We start from the raw sequence: 12,050 nt of genomic DNA, 5'->3' as shown, positions 1-12,050 counted from the left end.
GATTTTTTTAGGTAATGCCCTACTTGTGCTTCTGTATCTCACTGATTCCCCCACGCTGGTAGCCCAAGCGCTCTGCTGGATTATCGCGGCAGAGTTTCTTGATAAGATTGCTGGCGTTCCGGGTGATGTTCCGGGGGAACTCGATGGCATCGATGCCCTTAAGTATAATGTTGTAGGTACGCATGGGATCTGAGCCGGTAAATGGAGGGGTTCCTATAAAAGAACAAGATCTATTATGTCTGAAAAGCTTTATATATTTTGAGAATATCCCACCTGTTAACAGCTCAAACATTAGCACTCCCAGGGACCAGTAGTCCGCACTGATGTCGTGCCCCCGATTGAGGATCACCTCCGGGGCCACGTACTCCGGAGTGCCGCAGAAGGTCCAGGTCTTCCTGCCCGTCTGCAGTTTCTTGGCGAAACCAAAGTCCACCAACTTGACATAGCCCCGCTCGTTGAGCAGCAGATTCTCCGGCTTCAGATCCCGGTAGATGATGTTCCGGGAGTGGAGGTAATCAAAGGCCTCCACCACACAGGCCGTGTAAAAGCGGGTAGTGCTGTCATCAAAGTTGCCCTTGTCCCGCAGAATTGTCCAGAGCTCGCCGCCCAAACAGCTCTCCATCAGCATGTACAGGTACTTCTTGTCCTTGAAGGTCTTGAACAGCTTCACAATGAACTGGCAGTTGGCCTCGCCCATGATCTCCTTTTCGGACATGATGTGCTGCTGCTGCCTTGTCTCCACAATCTGTGACTTTTTCATTTGTTTCAAGGCGAATGACCGGGAACTGTCGCCATTGGTTTGGACCAGCTCCACACGGCCAAAGCCACCGACTCCCAGGGTGGCAATGACACGGAGATCCGTGAGGTTGATGTCCCGGAACTCCTCGTTGATCCTAAAGGAGATGATTGGTATTCGCAGATTAGTAGTGTTTCTGATTATTATTTGTTTTGAATTTTGTTTGTGAATCAGGCAACGGTGCCCTGAATTCGACTTCCAGCTAAATCTTGATAATGATTCAATTTTCGTTTAATTAGAAGCTTACTTTCTGCGCTCCATGGCTCCCTCGTCGTCGTAGCGATGCTTGATCTCGTCCAGATTCGAAATCAACTGATTGAAGGTCTCGCGATCAATGACCAGACAACTGACGCCTTCGGGGGACTCGCAAATAATGTTGGCCGTCCGGAGATCATCGCTACAAAGCGTACACAGATTAGTTTTTTGAAACTCTCAAGTAGAAATATTATATAAACTCACCCCTGAAGAGCCTTCTCGCCGAAGAAATCACCCTTGCCCAGCATCCGTATGAACTTCTCCTCCTGGGTGTCCTGCTGCTTGATCGTCACCCGCACCTTGCCCTTCGAAATAATGAAGAAGGTATCACCCCGGGCACCCTGGCGAACTATATAATCGCCTCGCTGGTAGTGGGTCTCCTCCAACACATCGGAGATCTTAATGAGCGTGTCATCCGCCAGGTCTTTGAAGATGGGAACACTGTGGGTAGATAAGAGGGAAGCCCATAGAAAAAATTGTAAGTTTCATTCCAGATTATCTTCGTTTCTAGCAAAAGAAAGTGGTGTAATAAGTGGCCGCGTCTGGTTCGATCCAGATAAGAGCATTCCGCAGTAATGGGAATCTCTGGCTGACCTACATCGATCTTCTAGTCATCGAGGCGAGAGTTGCACCTGGAACTCCACCCCATTCCACTTCCTAGTCTTACTCTTTTCTGTATTGCTGCATTACATATCTTAGATCTTTGATTACTGAACATATAGTTTCAAAGCCCTTCAATAATAATTATTTCTCCACCAGAAGATATTCATCTTTGGTTTTCAGAGGGGTTTTCCTCCAGCAAATTTATACAATTATTTTAATAAAAATATTTAGTTGATAGATTTTGATGATCTACAAATCGTTTCAGTTTCAATATTCAATCACATTTCAATATTCGTATTCCATACTTTTCCCACATTTTAGATGAAGTTTTGCGTCGAATCGACCCACATATCTTTCAAGATATTTCTTTTAAATATTGGTTTATTATTTGCAAAAATATATCCTTTAGAAATCAGATAAAAGTAAAATATTGTAAAAGTAAAAAATAAATATCCTTCTTTTCCGCTCTAACCTAAGGCTAGTATTTTTTGTTTGTCCAGATACATGTATCTATGTATCTTGAATCCCATAGTGGCAGTTGCAGCTGCAGCTGAAGTATCTTTATCTTGTTTCCATCATCAGCGGCATACCCCTTGCACTTTCATTTTCTATTCCGCTTTTTTCCGCTACTTTCCGAATCTGGAATAGGCAACGAGTGCATCGTGGAGTCGGGGCCTCGATTATGGTTTTTAGCAGCTTTACGGGCAGCTGACCAATTAAACGCGATTAATTTGCCGGTCACTCCATGAGGAGGAAGGAAAGGCCGATGCCGAAAGAGAGACTGGAAGCGGGACTGGAAGCTGCCGAAACAGGTTGCCATTGCCACTTGGAGGCAGAAGGAAAATTTCTATGCGTTCGTTGGCTTGAGGCTTGAGGCATTGCACGTCATCGTATTGGACGCCCATGACCATGACGATGACGGCTATGTGGCTATAATGTTCAATCGTCTGCCCATTTGCCGGAGAAAGTTAACTTACTTATTTGTGAGAAGAAAAAACAAAAAGCTGAACTGAAATATATGCACGATTTGAGACACAAATCGAGCAATCGAGGGGAAAAAACATCCTTAAGCAAAGCGACTTAATGGCCATACTCGAAGTGCTCTGCGGAATTGATATAATTAAGTGCAAATGAACATTAATTACGCCCAAATGGCAGATAACCAGTCGGCACCACCGCACCACCAAATGCCAAAAAGACATTCCCCAACAAATCGCTGCGGGCGCGTCTCATTAAAATTCACATTAAATTGGCAGGCGATCGGGAATGGGGAAGTCTGGTAACTAACTAGTGTCGGGGTATTCGAGGTACTCACCTCTTGAGGAAGTCCGTGTACTCCGCCTGCCGGATCAGACCCGTTCGCATCATGATGGTCTGGAAGCACTGGCGTTCAATGGCCCACAGGTTGCACTCGGTGATGGCGGTGATGGTGGCCGTCCTCTGGCAGTTGTACAGGATGGCCAGTTCGCCCAGGACCTTGGCCCCCGACAGGGTTGAGAGGTACTTGCCCTCGCGGGAGACTTCAACGCGGCCATCTGAAATAGAGATTTTAAAAGTTAGATTTGGTTTTAAATTGGAATGTTTAAGCTTACTATATAGTCTTATCAACTAGTTTAAAGATTAGAATTAAGTCAGTTTCATCTAGTTTTTGTTTTGATTTCAAATCAGACTTCAAACTAAAGCAAAAAAATATCTGAAAAATATAGAAACCCCCCAGATCCTGGTTCTTACCCTTTTCCACTTCCTCCTCCTCCTCCTGCGCCCCACTGGACTGATCCTTGAGATTCCCCGTCCTCCGCCTTCGCGCATATGTATGGACGGGAACTATGAGACGGGGTCGGGGTATGCAGAATCCTTCCCCGTTGAGATCCTTGGAGCTGCCATTGCTGCTGGCTGCGGGTGAGATTTGTCGTTGCTTTGTAGAGGGAATGTCAGTGTCCTGTTCCTTCGGTTCCTCCTCCTGAAGGCGGAGTCCTTTGACAGCCTGTTCCAAGCTGTGCCGCCGCCCCGTAGAGTCCTTCGCCTGAGCGTGGCTGCGATACAGGGACTGATTGGGCATCCTGATGGTGGCATACCGCTGCACTGAGGTCTGGGATCTGGTGAGAGGCTTTCCCGGACGCCTGGGTGGCTCTGGCGGGGGTTCTCGTGGCGGTGGAACCATCACCCTCTGCGGCTGCTGGCATATAACCACCTGGTCGTGGGAGTCCTCGGCGGCGGAGGAGAACGTTGAGTAGGCGGAGGAACTGTTGCTGGCCGTGGGCTGCTTGTTGTGGAGCCTCAAGGGCGCTCTCAAGGTCGCATAGCTGGGGGGCTGGGACATGGTCTGAGAGCGCCTCAGGGAAGGCGGCTTTACCGACAGTTGTTGGCGGGGACGTGGAATGGGCCGTGGTCTCTCCGTGGGATCCAGGACGTAGTGATTCACGGCGGCCTTATCCTTGGAGAAAGGTGCTTCTTCAATCTTCTCCTGGTAGTGATCCTCAATTGGCTCTGGGTCCTCCGTCACCCAGTCTTGGTGCTGATCCACATGCAAGGTCGAAGGCCTGTATCCATTCAGCTCCTTGATGGTGGTCATGATGTTGTTGTTTCTCGATTGCTGCTCCAGGTTGCGGATGTTCTCCAGGGTCATCTGGTACTTGCTGAGAGCGGAGATGCCGTCCAGCAGGAAGCTACTGCCCGCCGAGCTGCTCTGCCGGCTGAGCTTGGCTGGGGATATCCTCAAGCTCGGGGGCTGGGGGCTGGGGCTCTGGGCTGCCGCCCTCAGCCAGTTGGCCTCGTAGAGGGCACCCATGGCACTGCTGCCCTCCAGCGAAAGGCTGGCATCCACGGCTTTGCCCGGATAGTGTTTGATTTTCATTACGGAAGACTTTTCTCTCAGCCAGTCCTCAGGTGGGTCTTAAGGGGTTTTTCAAAAATTTCACTTGACCAGCTGAAGCGACGTGTTTTGTTTTCTCCTCAGGTCCCCAGTCTTCTGTCTTCTGTCTTCTGCCTGTTGTCTTCACTCTTCAGTTTAGTTTATTGTTTCTTTTTGTTGTTGTTGTGTTTTAAAGCTGGTGCTGGGGCGTTGTTTGTTGTTGTTTTTGGAGTCTTTTGCATAACCGAAGCTTTGAAATTTCGCGCACGGAATATTTGACGAGTCACAGGGAAGGCGGTGCCTGAGGTTTCAGTTTTGGGCCAGAAGGGGTTAACAAATTGGTATTTGGTATTTATATTGCAAAAGCAATATACGTTTTGTTGCTGTTCCAGTTGCTGTTTCAGTTGCTGTTGTTGCTGTAAACTTTCCATGTTTTTTTTATTTTTTTCAGCGACTTGCCTCACGTTTGTTGAATGATTTTGTTTATGGCCAGTAGTTGATCTACCAGGTATTTTGACAACCCGGGTAACAGTGGATTACAAAAATCATACAACAGTTAAAGGCTAAGCTTCAATCACTCTTTACTTTTCAAGCCAAACTTGCAAATAAATTCCCAACTATTACCACGAACGTGTGAATGAGTGAGTGGCGTTTTTATTCCACTTCTCTCCTCAGCTTAATCATCAACCAATTAGCCAATTGTGAATGAAAAGTGACAATTGGCCATATTGCTCAAGCCCCAAGCAAAACAATAAAGGCCAAGAAATAAAGGCGTTAAAAATAAAGTGACGTAGTCCCCGACCTAGTGGATCTAGTGACCATCGGTGTTGGTCCCGAATATAGAGCGTGACTCCGGGGGATTGGTAATACCGATCGCTTTACGCTAATTGATTGGGCCTATTGACGCAAATGAATCTGTAAGCCAGGCTTTTGAATGATTTATGAATCAGTTATTAGGGAGGGGTGTGACCAAACATGATAGAGATTGGTGGGTTAAATATTAAATATTTGCTTAGAAGGCGGCTAGAGCTCTCAGTGAGTCATCAGAGGAGGTTTAAAGTCAATTATTCTAATGGAAACTTTGTGAATTCAAGATATTTAAATTTTAATTATTATTAGGCTTCTAATTTTAAAGAAAACTCTATTTCTAAAAACATCTGCTCTTTCAAAAATGCCACTAAAAGTAAATATTTGTTGAATAACAAAAGCCAGCCAACCACCAGCCAGAACTGAGATTCTTTAATGAAAAAAAACATTCCACAACTTCGTGCCTTGTGCGCTCCAATTGAAATCTCACAACAGACACGACAAAACAGCAATTATGACACTAAACACCATTCAGACAACAAGACATCTCACCTTCAGAGCCATTAACATGATCAATCACCACTACTTTAACTAATAATAATGGAAAATAAATTTTCCCCTCCTGAAAGATATTTGCCTAAAGTTTCCAACGTAAGAGCTGGAGAGATAAATCATGAAAGGGGAGAACTCCTTATCGCAACGTGAGGAGCCTCTAGACGCGAAAAACTCGTGCCTTGGCCAGATAAGAGGCCTAAACAAAAAAACAATTCACAACCAAGGCAGAGATTGCGGGCCAAAAACAAACTCCACTCGAATAGTGCTTTCCTGGCCAGCCCACTGGCTGGGAGTTCACCGACGGGGTCACCAAAAAATATGCGGAAATCCGTCAGGCCCAGCTGAACACCCAAACTCGAAATTGAAATTAAAATTGCAGACATTCTGCAGTGCCCGGAGACTGGCTTCAAGTTTTAAGCTGAGTGTTGGCAAGGTCAGCCAGTGTCTGTCCGAGTTGCGGATTTGAATACAATACGAACCCCAGAGGGAAACGAGAATTCGCTAAAACCACTATAGCCCCCTACATAGTATCACCGAGAAAAATATCAGAGTCAGATAGCATAGGGGGTCTTATCGTCAAAAAGTTTATTGATATTTTGGTTTTAATCGCTGGAAAATGTCAAATCACAGTCAATAGATAACTGATTTATTCAAAGGATGTATAGCATTTTTTGCAGTGTATTTATAGTGCTATTTATAGAAGGTAACGGAGTGGCAGAGCAGGGCGGCTTTTGGCAGAGCCTCGATTAAAAATGAAGTAAAGTTAGTCACAGAGTGTGGCTTTTGGGCCAAGGGCAGTCGGACTTCAATTTTGAGATTCAGATTCGGTCCGAGGTGGCTCGTAATTATACCCACATCCATACCAAACATCATTTATTTTTTTCTCCCTTTTTTTTTTGAATAAAAATGCCACTGCCAGTGACTCACTCGATCTGTGTCTTTTTTGGCCAACGTGACCGCATTTCGAGTCACTTGAACATCATAATAAATATTTATAGCCCCCGACCTTTTTGTTTGTCTATGCTAATGAAAGTCAAGTCGATATAGAAAGCAGGGAAACATATAAAGAGGTTCAAGCCCTGAATGGATAGATTGTAGTCAAGCAAGATCGATCTCAGAGCTGGTTTGCTGCTTTGTTCTGTTTGGGTTTTTGCACACATTTTGTAATTAAATTCAGCGATAAAGCCAACAAACGAGATTGGTTTGAATTTCATACTTAATCCAAGAAAATAGACCCCCGAGGGTGTGGTTTCCCGGCTCTCATAACACCTGACTTCCTCTTAGCTTTTACCCAAAACATCCATAACTAACAACCATCGAAGAATATTAGTTTCCATCATTAACTTTCCATTAATCACTATCTTATAAAGGCTTCTGGGTATAAAATTAAGTAGTTTTCTTTTTGAGACCAACCCGAGATCAATTAGCAACCATAGCTTCTGAAACCCCATAATTCCAACCAATTCAGACCAGAGTTTCCCAACTAGATCTTGTGACCTCTCCCCCTCGTTTGCTATTATTTTCCACTTTTCGTCGATTACTCAACAATCTCCCAGCCAACCAAGCGGAGCTCCAAGTGGCATGTCAAAAGCCAAGCTGAATGCAAAACTTGTTGGGTTACTTAAAAGTGAGAGTAACCCCTTGGTTCCGGAGACAAGAGACCGGAGACCGGTCTGATTCCCCAACTAACTATCCAGCAAGTTAGTTCGAGTTAAGAAGAGAGGTCTAAAAACTGGTGACAGGTGGAGAGACCCGGTTCCAGGGCATGACATTAGCACAGATCTTTCTGCCATCTTTTTAGACAGTCTTCTGGCCTTTGGCTGGAACTTCATGGCACTTCACACGATTTCTAATTTTTGGGTTAAAATTGTAATTGAATTTTCTCTCTTGTCTTCCGCATTTCAAGTGAATTTCTTTCATACACCATACAGGCCATATCAGATTCTGTATGTTCTCACATTCTTGCACGACCCGATCGGCGTAGTGACATTTGGCATTATACAGTTATACAAAAAAAACAAAAAAACTTCTATAATTTCTGTATTTCTACACCATTATTTTTATATATTTTTTTTTTGTCGGACCAATGACCGAGCAATAACAGCAACAACAGCAATAACAACAAAGGAAACCACAAACCGGAATTCTTCAAGTGATCTTTTCGTACAAATTCGAACAAAAAGAGCAGATCCGAGTCTTATTCTCGTATTCTCCTCACAGGTCTCTTGGTTGTGTGTCTGTGGGCGTTTAGTGTAATACCTTCGTTTAAATAAATTCACTTTCACTTTTCATTTAATCTTGTTTTGAGGTTCATGTAGTTTTTCCCAGGAATTTCCAAACTCTTGATCTTTTAAGGCATAAACACATCCGAGATAGGCCAGACACATGGGAAATTAGTGCGGTTTTATATTCAGAACATGGTTGGAAATAGCTCAAAAGGCATAAAGGCATGTGTTAGTGCCCATGCCAGTGTAATTGTCCGGTATGTGGGCCCATTATGTGGAGGGGGGTATTATTATTTCTTGGGGTTCTCCTTTCTTGAATACGTATTTGTTTGTTCGGTGCCCGGCGGAGCATGCGATAGGGCATGCAGTATGCAAAATAAAGATCACGAATCACGAACCGATCACGAATCACGAGAGTGGGGGAGTAGGCCCTCCTCTATATTATATTATTTTGTAATTTTTACATTACAGTAACAGTCCAGGTGCAAATTATTTCGCAGCCGAGCGCGCATGCGCCTCACACGTTCTCTCGCTACGAATACTCGAAATGAATTGAACTGGCCCAGAGATCGGGGAAACGACTTCGGAATATATCCGAGTATATAGCCAGAGAGTACTCATATAGAGAGACCACTCGGAGAGTGGTGGCAGAGATAGCCCAGCAGCTCAGCTGGCCTGGCCATGCTTTGTTTTGTTTGTGGGGGAGAGAGAGAGTACAGCTAGTGAGAGTTCAGGTAGAGATTTGAGCAAAAAAAAAAACAAGTGCCTTGCACTGAGAGAAATGTCTAAGTAACAATTTTTATAACTATTTAGACATAGGCTTTTGTTTAAATAATAATCTAATGATATTATATTTTTTGTACCTTCTTTTGGGTGATATTTTAAACTAAATTAAGAAAATAGATACTTTAAAGCATTATATTCTTTTTTTTTTATTTCCCTAAATAATAATTTTAATATTCTGCCTAAAAATGTAAATTACTTATACAGTTTTCTAGAATTTCAAAGAAATATGATAAACAACATTGCGTATACTTAATAAAGTAATAAAACAAATCTTATGAACAGAAGATAGGAACCATTTGCTTCCTGGAAACCCCACAAGAAATATTCTTTTGAAAGAATACTTCTTTTTTTTTTTCTCACAGTGCATTAAGAGCCTACCGGTAAACTGGTTTGGCCAAACAATTCGCTTCGCAAAACTCAAAAAAGGAAGAAACAGAAGTGTTATTGTTGAAAAAAAAAATGCTCCAATTTATAAATGGAACAATGATCCAACATATTTAATAATAAATATTCAAGTGCAGTGACCTCACAGACACTGTCCTCAGGGATTTTTTTTTATATTTTTGCTTAGCTAATCAGTGGAAAAGTTTAAAATAAATCGTATATATTTTAATCTTGACAGAATCGTTATCTCGTTGGGATTCCATTGAATATATTTTCCGAAACAGGGCATTGGAACAGTCAATAAAACCGAACGAATGAACCCGAAACCTTGCCAATCTCGAAAACATCTGCTTGTTATATATGTAGATATAGACAGATGCTACGACATCTGTTGATGATATCGAGTGGCAGGTCTCAAGTGCGGACATGGATGCTTCAGGTTGAGGAAGCCAGAGTCTCAGCTCGGATGTGGCACGATTGAGGAAGCATCCTCTTTGGCCATTCATCTTGCCACTTGTTGAATGCATAATCCGCCGGCAGATTATCATTATTATTATTGTTATAACATTGGTGCGAAGACGTCGGAGTTGCAATTAAAATGCTAATGCTAGTACGTAAATTAAGTCGCCGACTAACTTAACACGAAGGGTACACACACAGTATGCGGGCTCTCGGCTCCCAACCAAGCCCAGTTCGAGCAAATATTTAAAACAACAATTAGCCAGGAACACTCCCAGAAATAAGAAATCAAATGGGTGCAAGTCAGTTGAAGAAAAACGTGCAAAAAGCCATTCACCAGAAAATGCTAAAGAAAATCCCCCCAATACAGTTGCAAAAATTGAAAGGAAAACCCGCTCGGGCCACTGACATTTGGCGGCAAGGCGAGACTCTGAACTTCTCTTCTTCGAGCTGCGTGGGTGTGACACTCCCCTGGAGGCCTCCCCTCGTGGTCTCTGGTTTGGGTTTGTGGCATGCCACAGCTGGCCTGAAAGACACGTGCAACTATCTGGCCAACCTGAAGAGGTTTATCAGCAACATCTTTTTGGGTTTGGGGGATATATGCATATGGGGGAGTTCCTAGAAAGAGGAGGTTGGGGACTAAGAGAAATATATCTAAAAGCTAGTTTATAAGAGAGAATATTTGGTTATTATAATATTAAAAAAATTTAAGATTTATAGATGAATAAATATAATTAAACCCTAAGAGTAAACCTAAGGCATTAATAATCCTTTTTTTTCAAGGTTTTTAGTGATGATTCGTCTCATATTAAGACCTTTTTTTTAATTATGGTTGTATAATAATGCAGAACCCGATGACTCACGGATCTTAATAGCTTTTTTTGCATAAATATAAGCCATTAAAAAAATGGTATCCAAAGATCGTAAAAACTGTAAGTTACATGCCTTGTAATGCCAGTTTTACATGACATGACTTTTAAGACAAAATAATTTCATAGCATACTTTTTGGCACACATTCAATTCTACGTTATTCAATATCGTATTTTAGATATAAAACATTTAAGCTGATATATTAAGGATCTTACCTTCCATAACATAGACAATGCTGCCCACATCGCCCTCCTTGATGATCAGATTCTTGGCTGGATACTTGACAGGATACATGCAGTCGACGATTTCCCGGATCTGGGTGAGATCCAGGTTCTTCATGAAATCATTATCCAAAATGGCAGACTTGATGAGTTCCCGGGAGCTGAAGTATATATGAAACTCAATTAGTTACGGATATATTAAAAATGGCAAGAAACTGTCAATTGGCTGGGCAGAGGCAAGAGTCCAATTAATTCTACGGCCGACACATATAAATCGTTTTATCTCCAAACTGGCCAGTTTGGCTTACAAGCCGAGTAACAAGTTGCCACCAAAAGTATCTTGCAGATATATTGGCATGCGACCAATCGACCGATATGAAATTAATACAAATTTGAAAATTGTATGCTATGGTATTTGTTGGCCAGGCCAGGCCGGGGTATGGACCAGACTCCGAGCCATGTTGCCAATGCCTGTAAATGTCAAATGACTTTATCTGTCAGCGAACTTGACAACTGGCCCGGGCCAGAATGGAACAGTAATGGGAATAGAAAACGGTGGCTCGAACGGTTCACTTGATTAGCCAGAAAACCACACAAAGTTTTATGAAAAAAAATTGATTAAAAATATCACAATATAGAGTCTCTTAAGTAAACCATAAAGGCGTTACGCCAACTGTCATCAAAGGATTGGAAAAGCCTACTAGCTCCTCTACCGCCACCACTTGCCCCAAAATGCGGTGATGAGGTACCACAGCCGACACCTGTGGCGCCAGTTTGGCGGCTACCCATGTATCTTAACTGTTCGGATTTTCGGGGTACATAACACTCACAATTAAAATTTAATAAAAATAATATCAAAAATAATCGATATGCCGGTCACGACTGGCGGCGGAGTCTGGGAAGCGACAACATGGATACGTGGGCCTGGTAAAGTATTATATTTCAGTGCCCCACAAAATCGAAACTAGTTCCCCCTAATGGAGTTGAAACTGGAGAATAGGACACTTGAGAAAAAACTACAAGATATATAGTCATACCACCAATAAATTATACTCCTTTTTTTTGGGAAGTGTATGAGACCAGCCTGAGGTCGCTTTCTGGTGTTTGGACCCGTGGGGTTTATTCGCCAGTGGTGCACCAAAAATTAACATTTTCTTTGGGCTCCAGCACCACATACGAACCACCGATTTCAAGCTGCGTGGTGGCACAATGGTGGCACCTCGGTGGTGGCTACAAC

General features: G+C 43.1%; 1 protein-coding gene across 4 annotated transcripts in view; it reads right to left on the bottom strand.

Moving 5' to 3' along the window:
* for (cGMP-dependent protein kinase for) overlaps positions 1 to 12,050 on the bottom strand; it is a 28,128-nt gene that overhangs the window by 995 nt on the left and 15,083 nt on the right. For all 4 annotated transcript variants that reach the window (XM_070277604.1, XM_070277606.1, XM_070277605.1 and 1 more), the window contains 6 exons: positions 10,808 to 10,974; positions 2,970 to 3,189; positions 1,256 to 1,492; positions 1,044 to 1,193; positions 274 to 893; positions 24 to 213 (listed from right to left, as the gene is read on the bottom strand). In XM_070277604.1, the coding sequence (XP_070133705.1) occupies positions 24 to 213; positions 274 to 893; positions 1,044 to 1,193; positions 1,256 to 1,492; positions 2,970 to 3,189; positions 10,808 to 10,974 (1,584 nt within the window). The remainder of the gene's footprint in view (positions 1 to 23; positions 214 to 273; positions 894 to 1,043; positions 1,194 to 1,255; positions 1,493 to 2,969; positions 3,190 to 10,807; positions 10,975 to 12,050) is intronic.

This window comes from Drosophila bipectinata, chromosome 2L, assembly GCF_030179905.1.
Source record: "Drosophila bipectinata strain 14024-0381.07 chromosome 2L, DbipHiC1v2, whole genome shotgun sequence".
Classification (NCBI taxonomy): domain Eukaryota; kingdom Metazoa; phylum Arthropoda; class Insecta; order Diptera; family Drosophilidae; genus Drosophila; species Drosophila bipectinata.
This window is presented reverse-complemented; position numbering and strand designations above follow the sequence as displayed.